This window comes from Passer montanus, unplaced genomic scaffold (genome assembly GCF_014805655.1).
Source record: "Passer montanus isolate IOZ18808 unplaced genomic scaffold, ASM1480565v1 scaffold43, whole genome shotgun sequence".
Taxonomy (NCBI): domain Eukaryota; kingdom Metazoa; phylum Chordata; class Aves; order Passeriformes; family Passeridae; genus Passer; species Passer montanus.
The window spans coordinates 4,911,390-4,932,912 of NW_024369151.1; the positions used below are offsets into that span (position 1 = coordinate 4,911,390).

The 21,523-nt window shown below is 50.2% G+C and overlaps 1 protein-coding gene across 1 annotated transcript in view; it reads right to left on the bottom strand.

Annotated features, from left to right (window-relative positions):
• Window positions 1–1,809: 1,809 nt before the first annotated feature.
• Window positions 1,810–21,523, bottom strand: part of MEGF9 (multiple EGF like domains 9) — a 45,933-nt gene continuing 26,219 nt past the window's right edge. Inside the window, exons 5-8 of the mRNA XM_039720345.1 lie at window positions 11,294–11,433; window positions 7,830–7,973; window positions 6,670–6,942; window positions 1,810–3,092 (exon numbers count right to left, since the gene is read on the bottom strand). Coding sequence (XP_039576279.1) covers window positions 2,638–3,092; window positions 6,670–6,942; window positions 7,830–7,973; window positions 11,294–11,433 — 1,012 coding nt within the window. The 3' untranslated portion in view covers window positions 1,810–2,637. The remainder of the gene's footprint in view (window positions 3,093–6,669; window positions 6,943–7,829; window positions 7,974–11,293; window positions 11,434–21,523) is intronic.

Below are 21,523 nucleotides of genomic sequence, written 5' to 3' on the forward strand. Positions count from 1 at the left end.
CTAGCATCAGTCTCAGAAGCCAGCACTTCCTAAATTACCTTTCCTCACCCATGAAGTGACCAAGTGCAATTCTATTGCTAGATCAGCAATAATTACAACTTCCAGGAAATTTTCTGGTTTGGCACCACCCTGCTCTTTAAAAGTTTGATGCGTAACTCAAAGATTAGCAATATCCAGCTTTTCTCCTCCAGTCCTCCCCTGTTTTATAGCTAAAAGTAACACTGTTCTGAATGACATGAGCCAGATTTGTTACCTGAATATGGGACCTCACCCTGGCCCACTGCAGGCAACGGGAGCTTTTCCATCAGCTTTTTTCTATCAGCTTGGGTCTATATGCAATTCCATATTCTGCCCTCACCATTTCCCTTGGTCATCCTCAACAATTTTCATTCTGATTTGCCATGCCTCAGGAGCTTTTCCATCAGTTTTATTCCATTAGCTTTTTTCCATCACCTTGGGCCTATATGCAATTCCATATTCTGCCCTCACCATTTCCCTTGGTCATCCTCAACAATTTTCATTCTGATTTGCCATGCCTCAAATTTAAATCAGACAGCAAGTTATTCCAGGCAGAAATGGCATCTTTGAGCATGTGTTTGAATCACCTATTTCCCCCCTGCCAAGTTTCCAGATATAAGAGAAACCTCCTCACAGCACCAAAAAACAAATAAATAACCAACATGTTCTTTCTACCATTTCTCATCTGGAGAAACATTCACGTTTTCCTGGCTCAGAGGATACATCCACCAGCTTCTGCATCACCATTGCCCCACACACACAGCAACGCAGCTGCAGCTCTGAGGCTGAGCAACAGTGGGGGGAAATATTTGTTTCCTGCCCTGTTTCCATGCAGTAGTTTGATTTCCAGGGTGGGACAGGTGGCACAGGGAGCACAGCCCCTGCCCTGAGGCACACACTGCAGGTACCAACCCAGGAGCTCCATGTGTGACCTCCCTGTGCCACCTGTGAGTGGTTCTCTCTGCTGACAGCCCACCAGCCTCTCACCAAAACCAGGGGAATCTGTAAAACCTGTTCCCTGCAGTGTTTTTTTAACAGCTGATTCCCCATCACCACCTTGTGCTACTTTAAGTGCTGAAAGCATCTGTGCCCTTTTACCTTCTGAGCCTCGAAGCGCACATCGGGTCCTGCGAGCTCTTCATCCCAAAGCTGTTTCCACCCAAATCCAGGAGACCTTTGGCCCTCAGGAGGCATGGGGGCTGAGCTCAGCTCTCCAGCACATCCCCCCAGCCATGGCAGCTCAGCATGGCAGTGGGATCCCTCCACACGATGAGCACCCACTTGGGAGAACCTCAGCGAAGGAGCCCAGGCTCTCAGAGTGTTTGTGACAGTGTATTTGCATTTTGTAGAGAGAATGAAAAGCAAGGAATACATTGGTGCATCCAATTTTTGGACACCTACTCAGCCTTAGTCATGGCAACACTGGTATTCACTCTGTATTTGAAGGAATGGCAAAATTTGACAGATACAAGTAGGGAGCACTCACATTTTCTCTAAAAAAGAAGTTATTCAATGACAGTGGAAGAAAAGCTTTAAGCAGTTGGTGTTTGCCAGAGGCCCAGCTCCAACAATATTGCCATCTCATTTACAGTATTTTAAACAATCCTCATGATTTTTTTCTTTTTTAAACAACGTCACTAACCGCTGTACAATTAAAACCTAGAGGATAAAACATGACCTGGGGAGTGGGGGAGGTCGGGGAGGGGCTCATGGTTTTGTTTTTGGGGATTTTTTGGTTGGTCAGTTGGTTGCTTGTCTTTTTTACAAATAATTACAAATACAATTCCAAGAAGATATATTACATTTTATATACAGAACACACCATTTCTATCAGGGTAGGGTATTAAGCCTGGCTTTTATTTTTACATGGCAACCCTGAGATGTCTTGTCGTCTTCCCTTGCACAGAAACTATACAAGTTCATTAACTCCTTCTAGAAAAAAATGGATTGCTATGTCTTAATAGCATCATCACCCTGTATAAATATTCAGAAAGGGAAGAGCTTAGTCTCTTCCCTAACTCAAGTGTTCTTAGGACTTTTTTCCCATTTCCCTGCTTAATGGGAACAGATAATGGTGACTTTTTCAGTGTGCAACTCACTCCTCCTACTTGCCTTTTGGTAGTACAGTGAACAATTACTTCCCTTTCTTTTTGTTCTCCTTTTCAAATAAGTTTTTGTCAGGAATGAAGATGATGCCTTTCCAAAGATCTGTTTCCTGAAATTCCACTGTTAATTCATGAGCTACTTCTCAAACTAAAGGATGAAGACACAAGGGTTGGGTTGGCTGGAAACCAAGTAGCTTCTGACTCCTCATCGGGTTCTGCTCTCTCCACCCCACCACCTCTTCATAAAAAAAGTTTCAATTCAGCACAATCCAGTTTGTAACAACAGTGAATTCTATGGATCTTTATGGAGAACACTGAATGCATTTCACCACACTACCTGAAATTCAGGGGTACTGCACTGTCTTCTGTTCACCTGCAAGCTACAGCACGCCTTGCACCAGAGAGCATCTGAAGAGCAAATTCCTCTGCGTGGAGCCTTGGCACGGATCCTGACACCCCTTCCACAAGCCCTGCCACTTTTTGAGAAGCAAACTTTGGAATAGCTGGATGACTTCTAAGCTTTATAATTATGCATGGGAGTCGTCAGCGTGAGCTGTCCATTGGGGGCCACCTCATTGCCATCATCTTCCAGCAGCCCCGACACGTCAGCGTTGGGAATGCTGTCGTGGTAGCTGCTGAAACTGATGTTGTCCTCTTTGAGTTCAATGGTCCAAAAGGGAGCGTTAAGTTTTCGGTTCTGATACTCACGGTACATGTAGACAGCACCCACAAAGCCCATTAGTAGGACCACAACAATGATGATCACTGTCAAAATAATGATGTTAAACTGAGTCCATGAAACATCTGCGAAAGCAGAGGTGCTGTTGTCAGAGGAGCTTATAGGAAATATTGTCTGTAGAGTTGTCGGTGACAAAGTACTGTTTAGCACTGCCGTGGAAAAGGATGTGGCCTTGGTGGTATTTGGAGCTGAAGTTGTAAACTCCCTTGGTTCTGGGCCAAGAGTGGCTTCTACAAAACAAATTAAAAAATGATCAATAAGAAAATCTGCTGAGCTGAAAATCAAACACAAACATAAGAGATTTGACATTTATATCACAGTTATTATGGCAATTAAGGCTGCACTGCTAAACTGGTATTTTTTCAAAGCAGTTTAAAAAATGTCTGTCCAGGGTTGTGTGGGGGTTTTTTAAATATAATTCTGTGTGCTAAGTGTCCACGGACTACAGGACTGCTCTGACAAGTCTGGTGCTGAGGGACAGGTGCAGCAGTCACGACTCAGGGTTCAATACAGGAGCTCATGATGACAGCAAGTCCCAGTCCAGCTCCTGTTCAGACCAGGAAAATGAGGCTTTACCAAGCTCAGCAAGTTTGGACTCTGAACCAACGCATCCCTTGGTGTCTGTGTGGGCTGCACACTCACACACAGCAACTCCAGCAGCTTAAACCCTTCACAACCAGTGCACCAGATGTAGGACTGTGTTCTCAGTATTATTATTTCTGCCCTACTTGTACAAACAAGAAGATCAAAACTGAAAAAATGAACTAGTGGGTTCAGTGTTCACACCACTTTAGGTAAAAGGGCAAAATAACCTCAGTTCTGCTTTTGAATGAAGTCACACACAAGCCACATGGAGATCCCCAGTCCACACAGCCATAAGCAGGAGATCACCAAATCACAACAAAAAAAGACTGTGGATGTCCTTCAGAAGCTTTTGAACCCAGCAGAGGCCAGCTGGGATCCTGGTTTGGCTTCAGCTGCTGGCATAGGTGCCCACAGGAAAGATCAGAACATGGGAACTACCAGACTGTGCTCTGGCTTTTCCTAAATAGCCAAGAGCCTCGCTTGCTTCCAACAGCCATGGGATAAACTTCCTTCTCAGTTCAGGAGTCAGGTTAACCTTGAGATCTCAGAAGTGGGATGTGAATTCATTATGCCTGCATCAAACCTGCTGAGCTACAGGCCTCAGACAGCACCAGAAATCTGTAGTATTAAGCTCACAAATGTAGCTAATAAAGCATTTCCTCACATGAATAACCTGATCTATTTTAGATTCTCAAGTTCAGGCAACAGGAACACTCCACAAACTGAAGCCTCAATCAGCCAGAATGTTCTCTGCACCTATTGCTCCACAGGACTCTCTGCATCCTCTTTCCCACTCTCTTCCTGCCAACAGAAAAGCAACTTCATTTTAAATCCGTGTACAGCTGCAGCAATTACAGCTGATGGTGCCATGCTGTACAGATCCAGCTTCCAGCTCTCCTGAACATCTACTAATTATGACTGAGGAGGAGAGTCACTTCCGAAGGACTAATTTTGCACTAAGCTGCATCTCCAATGGCAACAGGAGCTGGAAATATTCAGCACATGTCCTGCCACGGGCCCTCAGGGGAACTCCCACAAGTTAACTTTGGGCTGTCACATTTCCAGTTCAGGCAGAGAAAGAAATTCCTCTGGAAGGGGCACCACACACCTGACTGAGGTTCTGCTCAGAGTCCCCTCCCTGCAGCAGCTCCTCTGTTCCCTACAGCTCCTGCCTCAGGCTGTTAAGGACACAGGATGCTGAATGCCAGAAGGCATTTCTCTATGGCATGACAGGCAAAATTTTGCAATAGGAAGCAACATGACAGGAGCAAGAAGTTCCTGGAAAACCTCTGGCTTTGGGAAAAGGGCATGAGGAATTCAGTCATCCTTTCCAAATTCCTTCACCAACACTCAATCCCTGGCAAAGCTGTAAGTAGGGAAAAAAACAGAACCGAGACAATGGCTGATTCACCAGCAAGGAAACAGCACTTTTCTGGGCTTTATGTGTGAGTCAGCATCAGCTCAGGGCTGGCACGGAGGCCTGGGGTGAAGACATTTCCTGGCGCTGCCAGGAACGTCATGGTGAAGTGCCGGCTCTGGCCCCGGGCCGTGACACGGCGCTGCCTGTTCCGCTCCCTGTTCCGCTCCCGGGGCCCTGCCAGCCCTCCAGATGTCCCAGAGCAGCTCCTTGAGAGCAGCAGCTGCTCACTCAATGGGCTGCTTTGGCAGCTTTGACGGGAGCCTCAGATCCAGCTGCTTGATTGAAGCGCCGGCTCGGCAGAGCTGCTGCTGCCTCCTGCAGTGGAGAGCTCTGGCAGGAGGCCAGTGCCCGGTCCCGGGGAGGCTGCGGTGCTTGGCTGGGTGGCACAGAGCCACAGTGCACCAGTGGGAGTCCCTGCTGTGCCACCCCACAGCAGCAGGAGCACCAACTGCTCTGGGGCTGAAAACACTCACTCTGGACCTTTGAATATCCTCACTATCTGCTTTGAAAGCACCAGAGTCCTGGTCAGGCTTAAGACTCTGGATGGCCCCTGTGGATACATGAGCTTTGCCCAGGCTGTACAGAACCTGCTGGCTCATTTCACCTGTGACCACTGAAACACAGCCTGGGTGATGATTTCACTCCAGAAGCCACTCAAATGCACAGGTGATTTATGAAAATCTTAACCTAAAACAAGTTAATGCTCAGTAACTTCAGCATGTCAGTTTTTACACAATTTTTGTTTAAGGAACTGGAAAGAAGCTGGACATCTTTTTAAATGCTCAATATAAAAGGGAAAACATAAGTGTGAGGGAGAGAGGAAAGCTCAAGAAGCATGTCCCAGCCCCCTTGAAAGGGAACAGGCTTTCCCCACATCAGGAACTGGCTACAACAATGCCTTCAAAATAAAACAGAATGGTGAAAACTGCAAGTACCCAAGCAAAGCCATACATACAGATTTTAATGGAGCAAGGTCATGTGGATCCTTGCACAAAGCCAGAGCTGTGCAGGGGTAGGTAATGGATGAGCTGATGCAAAAGTGCCATTTCCAGCCCTGTTACAGCTAATGAGCATGCAACTTTGTTGTAGTGATCATCTCCCTGAGCAGGGAAGGACTCTGTGATTACACACCCAGTGAGCAGCACACGAGTGAAAACCACATTAGCTCCTGATGGAAGATCTGAATTGGATCTCTGTCCATGACAAGGACAAATTTGTGCCTAAATACTTCCCTGAACTCTGGGTTTTTTCATCTCATACATCACACTGATAATGTTTCCATGCATGGTATGGACATCCACCATGAAAACCAACCTCCAGAAAACCACTGAAGGAGCAACTCCAGAACCATTTTCTCTCATTCTACATTAAATACACTACAAATGGACTGGGTTTTTTCTAGCTTGGTCACTAGCAGTGCCTGCCAGGGTCTGGAATCAGGGTGGTCACAGAGCTGACTCTAAACCACCTTTCAAGGCCAGCAGGCACCAACAACTGTGTGCTGGAATTGGAGGTGGGGGAGTCTCTGTCCCCCTGGATGTGTTCAAAAAAAGCCTGGATGTGGCACTCAGTGCCATGGTTTAATTGATGAGGAGGTGTTAGGTCATAGGTTGGACTTGATGATCCTTAAGGTCTTTTCCAACCTAGTTCATTCTTTGATTCTGTTACAAAGATCTGGTTTTCTTCTCTGCACCAGAGGCCAGACGAACCTAAACTAACAAAAACAATTAACACCATTCCCTCTCCAACCTTTGGCCAGCTGCACAGTGAGCCTTGACACTGACTTGAGCAGCACTTTTTACCTTTCCTGGTGCAGTTGGTGCCCTCGGAGTCCCTGCTGTAGCCCTCCTCACACAGCTCACAGTGGAAGCCCGTGGTGTGGTAGAGGCAGCCGATGCACTCGCCGCTGTCGGGCCGGCACACGCTGGGGGACAGCGCGGGGTCCACGTTCCCGTTGCACTCACACCTCGTGCAGATGCTGTCTGAGTTGTAGTAGCCCTTGTCACACTGGTTGCAGTTGAGGCCAGTGTACCCTGGTTTGCACTTGTCACACCTCGGGATGCTCTCGCCAGGCTCTGGAGAACACAGAAAGCAAAGCAGGGATGGGCCACAGCCCCTGGCAGAGACACCCGTGCTGTGGGGTTTGTTCTGTGGGAACTGACCACAAGGCACCCTGACAAAAATCAGTGGCCACCAAGTATTGACAATCTCAAATTCTGAGCTGAAAACACAACATTTGACTTCAACATCTTCTCTTTAGTAGGGGAAAAAACAGCTTTGAGGAGTTCTGATGCCTTGTACCAACCTCACAGAGCAAACTCAGCACGTTGCTAAGGAAATAGATTATTATTCCTGAACATTTCCATCTCAAACAGGCAATTTCAGAGAACAGCTGGAACTATATTGGGGATGCTTGCAATCCAAAGGAACTTTTGGGCCTATACAAAGCCAGAAGCAGCTTGCTTGCAAAACTGATTAGGGAAATATCCAAAAAAGTCTCAGATATGACTATTACAGCTCTGACTTGTCTCAGTTATGTTGGGGAATCTCTGCATGGAGTCCCATGGAGATGTTCAGAAGCAGGCTCAGAAGTATGGAGGGCTACATGGCACTGCTGAGCACCTCCTGCCCCCCTCCTGGCTGCCACGAGCTCAGCAGCTTCTCTGCAAAACTCTGCAGGCTGTTCAGAGCAGACTGCAGCAACACACTGAGAGCTGGAACCAGACTTTAAGATCCCTTCCAAGCCAAACCATTTTGTGATTCTGATCCCTCCCCTGCACAGCTGCTCTCACAGGAGGCAACACAAGCACCAGGGACCCATCACAGCAGGTGCTGCTTCCAGTGCCCACAAACAGGAGCTCCACAGGCTATAAAACACCTTGGGCTGACACACTCTGAGGGGCAATTTAACTGAGGAGAGCAGCCTTCATTATGAGGAATTAGACCAAAAGAAGAGCCTCACGTAAGTGGCAGGTGCCAGTGGATGCCACAGTGGAGCAGGGGCAGTGCTGGCAGCCGTGGGCAGGCTGGGTGCTCCGATAGAAACCCTCCTTGCAGAGCTCACAGTGCTTCCCCTCCGTGTTCTCCTGGCAGTCCAGGCAGGTGCCTGAGGAGCAGAGAGGAGAACAAGCAAACATTCAGCAGCAGGAACTGGAGCAGAACATTTAGAGCAAGAATCCACGTGGAACACACTCAATTATCAGAGCTCACAGGTGGTTTTGGATGCCCTCTGGCCAAAACATGATCCTGGCCTCTTATGACCTTCTGATGCTCATCCCCTCGTTCCACACATACACAGATAATGGGAAAAAGCAGGTGGCCCCAGCAGAGGCCCCACAGCTCACCACTAAAAGGTCACTGCAGGTAAACACAAGTTATCAGTGTTAAAATTCTCCTCAAGTAAAGCAGTTTTAGTTTGCATTTATACCAGCAGTGAGATGGAACACTGGTGCTGAAAGTCCCCCACTCTCATGAGGGGTCCCTGAGGTTTATACCTTTAGTTTTTTCTGTGCAGCCTCTTCCTGTCCACCTGGGCTGGTGCTCAGGGGTGAGGACATGCCACTGTCCTGCTTTGGGGGCAGGCAGCTCCATCTTACCAGTGTGGCTCCAGCTCCTGCACCCCAGGACAAGGCAGCAGCAGTCAGTGACCTTCCCAGAGAAGCAGAGAAGGGGGGGCTCACGGGAGGCACCTGCCCTTCCTGGGGAAGCCCCTGAATCAGAAACTCGACGTGCCGTGGCTTCACAGATGCCGTCTCCTAATGGCCTCCAAATTGCATTTTGATACCACTGTGACCCAGAAGAAAAATCTCCTTAGTTACAAAAGCACAGCCTCTATATAAAGCCCATCCATCACCAGAACATGCTGTAATTCAGCTGGCTCCTTGGTGAGGTGGCAGGGAGCTGAGGGAAGATTGGATTAAATCCCATGTACCAGAGTCTGCAAAGGCAACAGCCCTTTCTACAAACTGGGGTGGCCCAGAGCAGTGGGAGAGCAGGGACAGATCCACTGAGCTGACCCAGCAGTGCTGCTGGGGGATGGGCAAGTCTCATATCAACATCAACCACAGGAAAAAATCCTGACTGAGGTTTGTGCTGACTGTTATAAAGACCACAGCAGATTTTCTTATTAATATCAGAACAGTTTGGCTCCCTCACAAGCCCGACACGGCTGCTGCTCCTCAATTCCCACAGTGATGACTCCACAGCCAAGCATCCCCCGGCAGCCTGGCATGTCCTTGCAGCCAGCCCTGCTGCCAAGGGCAGGAAGCAAACCCAGGAAGTGGCTGATTCACCCACCCAGCAGGGCCCTGCCAGCACCCCTCGTTCAGCGTCACCTCCCACACACTGTTTGCTCTTCCCTCAGCAGCCTGTCAGGCACGAGCCAGTGGTTTTTGTGGGAGAGATGTCAGGTTTAGAAGGGAAAATTATCTGCTATGCTTGGTTTCTCCAGCTGCAAACCTGGATCAATTGTTTCAGTGGGATGGGTGTCTTGGACAGGGAAGTTCATCTGCCTGGTCACAGCAAGGCTGCCTTGGACAGTGCTCCCCAGGCACTGACAGGGGCATAAATCTGGAATCACACCTGTGTGGCCTTGGTCACCTCAGCACCAATGTCTTTCCCATCAGCAGAAATCACCCACATCCATCTCACCAGCCCTGCAAATGGCTGTTTCCCTGAGTCAGCAGGCTGCTCAGCCAGGCAGAGCAGGCACAGGCATGCAATCAGGTATCACTGTGGAGAGCCTTAATAATTAATAGCACTTCTCATCCTGATAATGCCCTCGGGAAGGATCAGACCTCACAGGACCCCAACTGGGAAGCACCAGCCCACCTCAGTGCAGACAAACCACGGAGTACAAGGGTCGTGGCAGAGGAAGTGCTGTCAGCTGGGGAGCTCCTGCTGCCCAAGTTATTTATTTATGCCCAGTAATTTTAAGTATTCCTCCTGGCCAGAGTGATGCCAAGCAGGAGCTGACTGCAGAGCCAGCAGAGGGAGCCCAAAGTATAGCATTAATGGGAAAAAACTTTGAAAATTGGACAAAGGCTACACAGAATTGATGTAAAGCTGGGGAGGTCACACAGAGTGCAGTCTCTAGAGCAGGCATCCGATCTAATTCTTAATCAACTTCTCTGTTCTGGTTTTGTTTGGTTCCCTCAGCCACAGCAGCATAAAGTTTCTGTCAAATCAACAACAGGTCATTAAGCAAAATGAGGGGTTTTCATTGCAATGCTGTGGGCAGCACTGGGCAATCCCAGCAGGGACAGCAGCCCCATCCCAGGAGCAAGGTCTGTGCTGGGTTTTCTTTGATAAACTGAGAGCAGGAGGAACACTGAGGGGAAAAAAAGGAAGAGCAGATTATCCTCCTCCTTCACAAAACCCACACACCCAGCTCCAAATCAGTCAGACAGCTGATGTGTGCACAGCTTTAGTGACAGCCTTGTATCCCTCAGTGCTGCTAGGACATAAGCACACAGAGTCCAGCATGGGAGTGAATGCAGTAATTCATCCTCAAGGGAACGCAGGAATTCACCCCCAGGGAACACAGACCCAATGCCCACGGACCAGGGCATTCCTCTGCTGCAAACACACAGCCCTTGAGGGAACACACGGGCACAAACTGCCCAGAAATACCTGATTTCATGAGCTCTGCCTCTCCACCAACAAATTCTGCAACACTACTTTTAATTATTACCCCTTTCTAAGCTCCTGGATGAATATTACAGAACTGCCTTTCAGCCTGAAGTTTTGAGGAGAATTTGGAATCTGAAGTGAGTGCTGTGGCTGAAGTGGGGGTTGTGCAGGCAGCCCCAGAACAGTGCCCCTCCAGGATCCCTCCTTCCAGGTGAGATGGCAACTCATTAGGCTCCCCCTGCCCTCCCATAAGCTGTTCAAGCACAGGTGCCTCAACATTTACATTCCATCAATATCTGAGTGAGAGAGAGTCAAAGAAATAATCAAGGAAAATTAACAAGGGCGATTTATAAGAAGTGGGCAGTATTAATTAGATGCTGGCAGTTTTTAGCAGCTCTAATCCTGTTATCTGTGGCAGCAAGTCCCCTTACGTCAGTGCCAGCACAGGGTATGTTTCCAGGTAAACAGCAGCTAAACAAAAGGTCTTTAAAAGCCCATGTTGTGTGTTTGTGTAAGTGCAGAGAACAATAGAGCCCCAGTTTTTGATACAGGCTGCTGAGTTAGGGCTCTGCACTGCAGCCTGGGCTAAAGCACACAGCCTTCACTGCCCTCCTTCAAAGGAGACCAATGCCAACCTTGCATTTCCATTTCAGCTTTAAGACAAAGATTTTGGGTACACAAGGCAAAAAGATGTAGATGAAGGGGATAAGAGCAGAGTGTGCTGAATGAGAACAGAGAAACCAGAGACAGAGGGGGCAGGTGAGCACCCCCATGGTGACAAGAGGACATCATCACCTGTGGAGCTGTCGCAGGTGTGGGAGAGGTTGTTGCACTGGCAGGGCTCACACGTGGTCTCGTTGAACCTGAAGTAGCCCTCGCTGCACCGGTCACACTTCAGGTCCGTGACACCAGCTTTGCACTGGCACTGCCCAGAGCTGCAGAGGGAAAAACAAACGGTGAGATCAGGCTCTGCTGGGGGGCATCCAAGGTACAAACCTGCAGGCAGAATTTTAGACTCCCTTTTGTCCTTTCTGCTGGAAGCAGGACATGAAACCCAGGGGCAACCATTTCCAAAAAGTGATGGGGACTTCAAGAAAGGATGAGTGTCTGCCAAGCCAGTTGCCCTGACAGCAATTTCAGCTGGGCACCAGAAATCATTGCTCATTCCAGAAAGCCTTGGCCCAGAGCCATTCCCTTGCATCAGCCCCAGCAGATGCTCCCACAGCCCCTCTGGAGTCCCTGCTCCACCTGCACCAGCCCTGGCTCCTGCAGGACACTGGCACACCCATGGTCACTGTGCCTGAACCATCCCAGAGCACCCACGTGGGTCACCCTCTCCCCTCCACATAGTGCTAGCAGCACCTCCCAGATTTTTGTGTGAGCAGACAATTGCCTGCTCACCACCTGCTCTGCTGGCTCCCCTGGGAGCTGGGGCAGCAGCTCATGTGTCCTGCTTGGCTCCAGCCAGGGCAGGTGTCAGCCACCTGCACTCCCTCCTCTTCTCCTCCATGATCCCATTTATCCTTTCCCCATCTCCATGGACACTTGGGCAAGGCCCCTCTCCCCAGCTGAATTCTACCCAGTAAAGCCAGGGAGACAAGAGAGGGTTTTCCTGTCCCCAGCAGAGGCTTCCACTCCAGCTGACCCAGACAGGAGCTGCTTACTTGGGCACAGTGTGACTGCAGGGAGGGTGGAGCTCTGCACTGTGAACACAGAGGGCATTGCTGGTGGCTGCCATGAGCAAACAAATACCAGGAGCTATAAAAACCAAAGGTTACCCTCATTCCTTTGGTTTTCTGTGCCACTCTCTCCACACAGAGGCTTCCAACGCTTTGCTTTCATAACAGACTCATACACTGGCAGCATTTAGCTCAACTCCCAGAGGAATCACAGGAATGGATAAATGCTCCTTCCCATCCAGCCTGGGCACAGCCACTGCTGGAGGTGGCTCATCCCACCTGCACACTGGGACAGCCAAGCCAAGGCACAGAGAGCACCCAGTGCCTCTGCACATCCTGACAGCCCTGGGGGACCTGCAGGAACCAGGACAGCAACCCAAATAAACAGCACTGGTGCCCTCCAGGTGATGGATTTACCTGCACTGGGGGTGATACAGACAGAGCCACAGACAGCCCTTCCATGCTGCATCACCCTCTGAGCTCTCCCCTGTGTGACCTCCACCCTGTTCAAACACCTTTTAAACACCTTTGAAATGCCTTTTCAAATCAGCATTTCAGGGCTCACTGTGCCTGCACAAAGCTCATCCATTGTTCCCTCTCTCCTCCTGGAAAGACTGAGCAAGACACAATTTGCTCCTAAAAGCCTCCAGAAAAATCTGCTGATTAAAACTAATAGATGTTTGATGCACTGTTGATGTGTTGTTTTTAACTAAAACGCAGTAGATTGTGATGTTTTGGGCAAGACATTGCTTCTGTTAGAAATTAGCATAATTCAGTATTTCTGTTTGTTTGCTTACCAAAGGAAAAGGAACTACTCACCAAAATATGGCCCTCAGCCCAAGGGGCTACACAATTAAATACCTGCAGAATCTGAAATCTCAAGCATATTTAATGGCCTGATTACAAGAAGAAGAAAGAAATATGATGTTTCCTTGCTCTCCAGGCCATTATCTGGAAGTGCAGCGGGCAGATGCAGAATTCAAAGGCATGCTGGTAAGCAGCTCAGTATGTTTGGCTGGTAAGCAGCTCAGAATGTTTGACTTTTAAAGAGCTTTTCACAAGACCCAACATTAATCCAAACGTTGTCACAGTGTTTAAAATAAGCGCAAACAAAAAGCAGCTTTTTATTATTTGCTCCTGACTGCTACTGCTATTCCTGTAAGAGGGCAGGGACAGGCAGGGAAAAGCATGTGCTACGGGGAGGAAAATCTGATGTTTAGCCTGAAAACACATCTTTTTGACATGTAGCATATGAGCAGGGTTTTGTAGGATCAAGCATTTGAGCTGCATCATCTTCACCCTGGAGTTCTGAGAGCTCTGCTTGACTCCCTCGTGTCCCTGCTCCAGCCTTTCTCTCAATGACACCCTCCTCTTCCTCCCTGCTTCCACACAGACTCCCATTTCATTTCTTTCAAGGAGGTTTATTTCCCCAATGACCCTGCTGGAGCTCAATTCAGCATTTTGGGGCACAGTTCCTTGATTTTACTCGTTAGTTTAGAAATAACAGGAAAGAAAGCTTAAAAAAGAAAGGAAAAAAAAAAAGGACTGTTTGGAAAGTTTGGTTTGAATGGCTCTTGAACAGACCTTTTCTCAACATGTTACACATGGCACAGAGCCAAGTCCTGCATGTGCAAGAATTAAATCACTCAGCAAATATAAAGCTTTGCCTGTGGTCATTGCTTCCACAGAATAAAGCCCCCTTACAACACTCCTTTTTATAGCTCCAGCCCAGCAAAGTCTGTCAGACACTTTTTAAAGCAAAGGTCAATGATATAAATGCATTGAAACCACCAAAAAAAAATCCTGTTAACAGACCAATTGTGCCCATAAAAATCCAGAAATTTGAAAGAAAAGACCCACAGTTTAATACTTACACAGTGAGAACTGAACTGGATTTTGAGTATCAGCCAAGAATTTCTTTTTTGGGGGGAAGTGGGGAGAACGAGGGGGATGGGAAGAGGGAAACGTTTTGATGCAGCAACATCAATTACTCAACTCCACTTCAGATGATGATTAACCCCTCTGAAGCCAGCCAACGTTCAGCTCTCACAAAGAATTGATACAAATATGTGTTGGGATAGAACCAGACTTCCAGTAATCAAAATCTCCTGCCAGCATTGGTTTCCACCAGGTTTTTATGAATACACTCACTCTGGAGACCGTGTAGGTGGTGTGTATCACCATCACATCATCCATCAGCCTTACAGATGTTTCCTACTGATTAAAACCATCACCAGCACACGAGGCACTGGCAAAAGGAGCAGGCAGGGATTGCTGGTCAGGGCACAGCCACATCCAAGGCTTGGATCCAGCATGGAATGATGTGACCCCCCTGGGGATGAGGGCAACACAGCAGGTTTGGGAACCCCCCAGGGCAGGAGCTGGTTCATCCCTCAGGGTCCCTGCTCTGCCTCAGGACACAGCCACCCCAGGCAGCAGCATTCCCACAGCCATGGGCACAGCAGTGTAAATAAAATATTGGGGTAAGGAAAAGCCTACACCCCAAAATATGTCTGCAAAAAGCCTGCCCAGTTTCATTTCCAGTCCCCACAGCTCCCTTCCACTCCTCTCAAGGGGGAAGAGCCACAGGATCCTGTCACTTGCCAAGAGATTTGTGCCACTGGTGGCAACCAAATGCTCTCTGAGGTGGGATTTTACACAGCACTGCAGCTTTACAGGTACAGAAGTCAAGGGGACACAGCAGAGACACCCCAGCCCTCCCCTGGATACTGGCAAAGAGGAGGACTGCAGCCAGTTTTGACCCCACCTGGGAGTGTCTCAGGAGCAGGGCACAGAGAATGGAGCACCCCTGAAGCCCAGAGCATCCTGCAGATGATTTCCTGCCAGGTCTGGTGCCTGGGGGAGGACACAGTGAGGGGCTGGGCTTGGGAGCTCGGGCAATGCCCTCACTTTGCACAGACTGCACAGCAATTCAAGGCCTCGTCACAAGGGGAAAAAAGCATAAAAGTATCTGTGATTGAGACAGACCACAATGTGCAGCCACATCTGCAAGGGGTCTCCACTCCCCCTCCACAGAAACATCTTGATTTTAGCAGGGACATGACAGGCACAAGATGGATGGGAGGATGAAGGACCATGGCCTTAGGGGCTGTTGGGAGACAAGCTGTGCACAGTTAATGGTCTAACAGAAAACCCTCAGCAAGCTCCAATCCTTCCTATTCTTCCTTTCTTTTTTTTTTTTTTTCCCCCAAGGAGGAAGAATGGAGAAATTAATTTTGAATATATTCCCAGACACCAGAAAAGCCTGGATGCCCCAGTCAGAGCCCAGGGACTCCCTGGCCATGTCAGACCCAGCCAGAACAGCACAGCACCAAACTCCTGTGCCTTTATTTTCAAAACATATGAGATTGGCAAGATTTTGAGGCAGAGAAGGAGGGAGCTTCCATGGGTCTCAAATCAGGGCATGCCCTGCAGATGAGCCATGCAAAACCTACAACAAGAGTTTTCCCAAATCCATTTACTGTTTTCCCCTTGAAGCACAGAGCACACACCCACACACTGCCCTAAGAAAGAGCAAAGTGAGAGCTATACCAGCCCTGCCCTGGACATCTCCAGCATCACCTGTCCCCTTGGGAAGCCCCAGTGACAGCAATGGCCATCAGCAATCCCAGCAGGGCATGGGTGTCCCTGGAATAGCCACAATTCACAGCCACAATTCACAGCACTCCGTGGGAACGAGGGAAATCGTGTTGAACCACGAGCATCTTTAAAACAATCCCCATGAAAAGGCTTTGTCACACTTTGATGGGATAAGACAAAAGGATTCTGTACAAGATTAGGAGGATTCAGAAGAGATGTCTCCAAAAATGGTGTGTTCCTCCAGGGAGCTGGGCTCCTTTAGTGCTGATTTTCTGTGGTTTCTGACAGCAGCCAGGGCAGAAATCTCTCCTACACCTTCCTGGGCAACGTGGAAAAGTTCACATTTGAAAGCCAAATGCTCCAAGACACTTTGGTGGGAAAGCAATGCTGTTAACACTCAGAATCACAGAATCACTCAGGTGGAAAAGGCCTCCACAATCACTGAGTCCAACCTTTGACTGATGATCACCAGAGCACTGAGTGCCATGTCCAGTCTGCTGAACCCCTTCAGGGATGGGGACCCCACCACCTCCCTGGGCAGCCCCTTCCAATGCTTCACAACCCTTTCCATGACAAAATTCTTCCTGATGTCCAACCTGGTGCAGCTTGAGGCTACATCCTCTCCTCCTGAGGATACCAAGAACCCTCCCAGCCCACATGCTGCCTTTTCTGTCAGTCAGTTATTGAATATCAGCACATGAGAGAGGAGAGCAGGAAAAAGCCCCACACTGGGTTTCTCCTCCCCACTCCCTCAGCTCAGCCCAAAGCTGCTGGTGGCAGAGGTGGGAGAGTCAGTGGGGTCAGGGCCAAGCCCTGCACGGGCTCTGAGCCCCTTTGTGGAGGGCACAAGAAGCAGAGCTTTATGGGGGCCAACACTGGCCCATTGTGTGCCACATTCCTGCTCCGTGCTGGGGCACGGCAGCTGTTTTGTAGGGCAGCAGCAGGGACACTTCACAGCTCTGAAAGGCCACTCTGTAAATGTCAAAGGGCCACCTTGTCTGGCCACCGCCGCCTCCGCAGCCCCAGCTCCCCCAGGAGCCAGGGAAAGCCAGGAATCTCCAGGCTGGGCTCTGGAAAGCCAGGAATCTCCAGGCTGGGCTCTGGAAAGCCAGGAATTTCCAGCAGGACTCTGGAAAGCCAGGAATCTCCAAGCAGGGCTGTCCCCTCCAGCTGAGGTGCCCTTGAAGGAAGGGAGGGAGGGAGCAATGGAAAGTCTGACCCTGGAGAGGGAGGCTGGCTGGGGTCTCCTGCACAGTTCCAGGAGTGGGTTCCTCACCCACAGCAAAGTCTCAGCCTCAGCTGGGGGGTGCTGGTTTCCCAGAGTAACCTCTGGGGATCATGTGCAGGGATGGCCAGGGACCCTCAGTGCAGAGAAGGACACATCAGTGGGGGTGCCAGGGAGATGGGGCTGGTCCCCTGGAAAGCCAGGAATCTCCAGCAGGACTCTGGAAAGCCAGGAATCTCCAAGCAGGGCTGTCCCCTCCAGCTGAGGTGCCCTTGAAGGAAGGGAGGGAGGGAGCAATGGAAAGTCTGACCCTGGAGAGGGAGGCTGGCTGGGGTCTCCTGCACAGTTCCATGAGTTCCTCACTCACACAAAGTCTCAGCCTCAGCTGGGGGGTGCTGGTTTCCCAGAGTAACCTCTGGGGATCATGTGCAGGGATGGCCAGGGACCCTCAGTGCAGAGAAGGACACATCAGTGGGGGTGCCAGGGAGATGGGGCTGGTCCCCACTGAACACATCCACTGTGCCAAAGGGTCCCTCCATCCCCCAGAGCTCTGCTCAGACAGCAGAGGGGAGTGGGTTCCTCACCCACAGCAAAGTCTCAGCCTCAGCTGGGGGGTGCTGGTTTCCCAGAGTAACCTCTGGGGATCATGTGCAGGGATGGCCAGGGACCCTCAGTGCAGAGAAGGACACATCAGTGGGGGTGCCAGGGAGATGGGGCTGGTCCCCACTGAACACATCCACTGTGCCAAAGGGTCCCTCCATCCCCCAGAGCTCTGCTCAGACAGCAGAGGAAGATTCAGGATACAAGCAGTGCCTGAAGTACAGGCTGGGCACTACCCCCCAACCAGAATTTAGCCACAAAAGCTTAAACAGTTCAGCCCATATTTCTTTTTGAGGGCAGTCAGTGTTTGCCAGAGCAGCAAAGTTGGCAACAGACAAGACAGGAATGGCAAAGCCTGCTCGAAAATCCACAAAATAACAGGATTTCTGAGAAGCCATAATTACCAGAGGGGAGATGATAACAATCCACCTTTCCCTGCTGCTGTGTCCAGTCACTCATTCATTTCCCATTCCTGCCTGCAACTGAATAAAAATGGGTTCAGGTGCCTTTACCTTCCTGTGGGGGAGAGAGGAGGAGGAGAGCTAATCAGATGTAAAGGATGTGAGAGGCTGGAATAGAGGAGAGATTTAGATAATTAAACCATGCAGAAAAATAGGCTTTAACAGGGTATTCTTCTGCTTTTCTGACGTCCACATGTAATAATTTCCGCTACAAAACAAGATCTGTTCTCTGCACAGTGATGCTGACAAGGCATTACTGGGAGATAATGAGCCACCAGTTGTGCTCATCCGATCTATAAAAGGGAGAGCAGTCTTTTTAAAGAGAAAAAGGGGGTTTGTCTGGTTTTGGGGGGGCTTTAAAGCACAAGTCCTTGTGGATTTCAGCTCCCGAGGTCACATCTCCAAAGGGGAGCAGTGCCTGATGTGTTTACTGGACTGCTAAAATACAGCAGAATGGAAAGACGGATCCCACGCAAAAGAGAGACATTTCAGAAGTGTGATGACACTCTGCAGGCAGAAAATGAAGACTTTATCTATGCAAAACAAGAACTCCATCACTTCCCCCAAATAACCTCCAGGGTTTGGGATGGCCAGCAGCCCTGCAGGCTGGTGAAGCTCCACAAAAACCTTGAATTACAATGGACCTGCATTTCCTGACCACCGAAAAAACCCCACCAAACCCTGCCTCACATGAGGTTCAAGGAGTGTCCACACCAGGCTGCCCCCCACAGTCTCTTTGCACCTTCCCACATCCCACCAGCTCCCCAGTCCCAGTGTGTGGCTGTCCCTGCCCAGCTGCCCAAGGTCCCTCAGAACCCCCAGCCCTCATTCAAAGGCCTCAACACAGCACTTTGTCCAGCACTGCTGACCCTACCCTCAGCAGCCAGGCTCTTGCAAATCCCCACGAGCTGGGGTCACAAGATCAGCCTCTCCACACAGAATCCCACCACAAAGGCAGCACACAGGGATGGCCACTGCCCTCCCTGCCTGGCCTGGCAGCATCCCTGCTCCAGGGGACAGCCATGTCCAGATGCTCCCAGGGACACTCTGCCTTCACTCCTTTAACATGAACACAAAACCTGAGGTGCCCGTGAGGGGGAAAAACATCTCTGAATTAACATTTGATCATTTATATGTACTTATCTTTCCCCCCACTTTTTTTCCACTGGAAATGAGTGACAGAAGCTCTCTCTCACATGACTTATGCCAAGCCTGCAGCACAAGCCGTGCAGGAATCAGGATCACAGGGCTGGCTGCAGCCAGCAAGAAGGAAAGGCTGCTGGATCAGCAAAGAAGCAGAACACTGCACCCTTGGGCATGGGGTTTCAGCCCACAGCAACCAAAGGAGACCAGACATCACCTTCAAGCTGTCTGCTGGAGCTTCTGCTTCCCACTTCCCTTCTACTTGTGGGGAAACTGAGGCACAGGCAAAGGGAGCAACTTAAATTGATCCACAGACCCCACTTTAACAGGCATCTGTTTCCTCTAGTGGCAGCATATGTGTATGATTAGTTTAGAGCTTTTTAAGGGAACTGGAAAAACCTAACCCAGTTTAGATGGTTAGCCTGGGTTCAGGTAAACCATGTGGGAAAGTTGTGTCAGGGGGTTTAGGCTGGATACCAGGAAAAGGTTCCTCCCCCAGTGGGTGTTTGAGTTCCCCAGGGAATAGTCCCAGTCCCAAGACTGCCATAGCTCCAGGAATGTTTGGGCAACACTCTCAGGCACAGGGTGGGATTGTTGGGGTGTCTGTGCAGGGTGAGCAGCTGGACTGGGTGATCCTTACGGGTCCCTTCCAGCTCAGAATATTCTGTGATTCTGTGATCCTTAAAACCCCCAGCAGCCACAGCTCTCCTCTTGCTCCCTGGCACAGGTACTGCTGCACCACTTTTCTTCCCTAGAACCAGGACAAGTCCAAAAAACAAAACCTCCCAGGGAAACAGGGAATTGAGGGCTGGACCCTTCTCCAGGCAGCAGCATCTCCTAGCAGCATCTCTGCTTCACAGCTCCAGTCCCTGTTCACATCCCAAACCCACAGCAGCTCCCACGCAGGGCCAGCTGCTCGTGGGCTAAACATGCTGCCCCCACAGCTTCAGGAAAGGAAGAGCCACACACACCCAAGTGCTGGGCCAGGAAAAGTTGGGATAAACACCTCAAAGGAGGTAAATCCAGGTCAGCCCTCCTGCAGATGAGCTGGGTCACACTGGGCTGCCCTGGGCCAGTGTCTGCAGTGCCACGTGGGGATGGGCAGAGCTGCCAGCAAGGTAAAAATAAACAAACCAAAACTGCAGAGTCATCTGCCATCTCCTGTCCCCAGGAGGGGGATGCTGCCTCGTCCAGGCTGGTGCTGCTGCAGCCCTGGTCCTTCACACCCCCCAGCCAGAGGCCAGGTTTACATGGAGAATTCTCTCAGTGTGTATTTGAAGAGCTGAGCCTGCACAGCTCCTCACACCAGGGCATGAGGGCTGCAGAGCTCAAGGCCTCCTCAAACAGAACTCCTTCCCTCAGCCTGCTCATCCCAGGGCTGTGTGCTGGCTCACACTGCCCTGGCTCAGCTGGGGACACAGGTGGCACTTTGGGCAAAGCTGCACAGGGTCCAGAGGGCCAGAAACACCGTGAGGAGCCCCTCTGCTCCCACTGTCCCTGCCCTGGGACTGGAGACCACCAACCCCAGCCCACTCCTGCTGCCTCTGCCTTGGCTCCCTGCCCAGCCTTAGGGAGCCAGAGGTGAGAGTTCAGGCACAGGACTGCTGCTCACATGAAGGAAAAACGGGAAAAGAATTGCACAGGGGAGGTGTGGGCTGGCCAGCCTGCCCTTCTCCAGCAGCACTGATCACTCACTCCCCACCAGGCTGGGAGGTTCTGCTTTCCTCAGAGGACACAGCACAGCCTTCAACTCCACAGCTCCAAAAGATGGTGAGAGATGCAGCTGGTGCTGGGCTGGGGCTACATCCCCATGGGCTGAGGCCACTGCCAGGCACTGTCCCCACGTGTCACTGTCCCCAGAGCAGGAACACAGCCCTTCCAGCCCAGCCCCTGCACCCACATGAGTCACCGTCCTCATTCTGCACCACTCTGACCTTGACCATGGCCCTTGAAACTTCAGCTTCTTTCTCCACCCTTCCTCCATGGACTGTGAACACTTCCAGGCCACAGCTATCTTTAGCAAGCAGCTGCACCGCATCCAGCCCAAAGAAATGTGCTTTTTTCTGAGGTTTCTAGGCGTTAACCACAGCAGGGACCATTCCCTCCCCTCCCCAAGATGTGTCAGCCCTCTCTGAGCAGCCCAAGACTCCATCCAGCCCCTCAGCAAGCTCCAGCCTGAGCCACACACAGCTTTTCATCTAACAAAAAAACCACCCAAACCAGAGCACAGAAATGCTCTGCCATCCCACAGGGATCTGTGTGGATCTTCCTAGATAATCAAATTTAAACCACCACCAAAACAGACCTTTGATTAGCA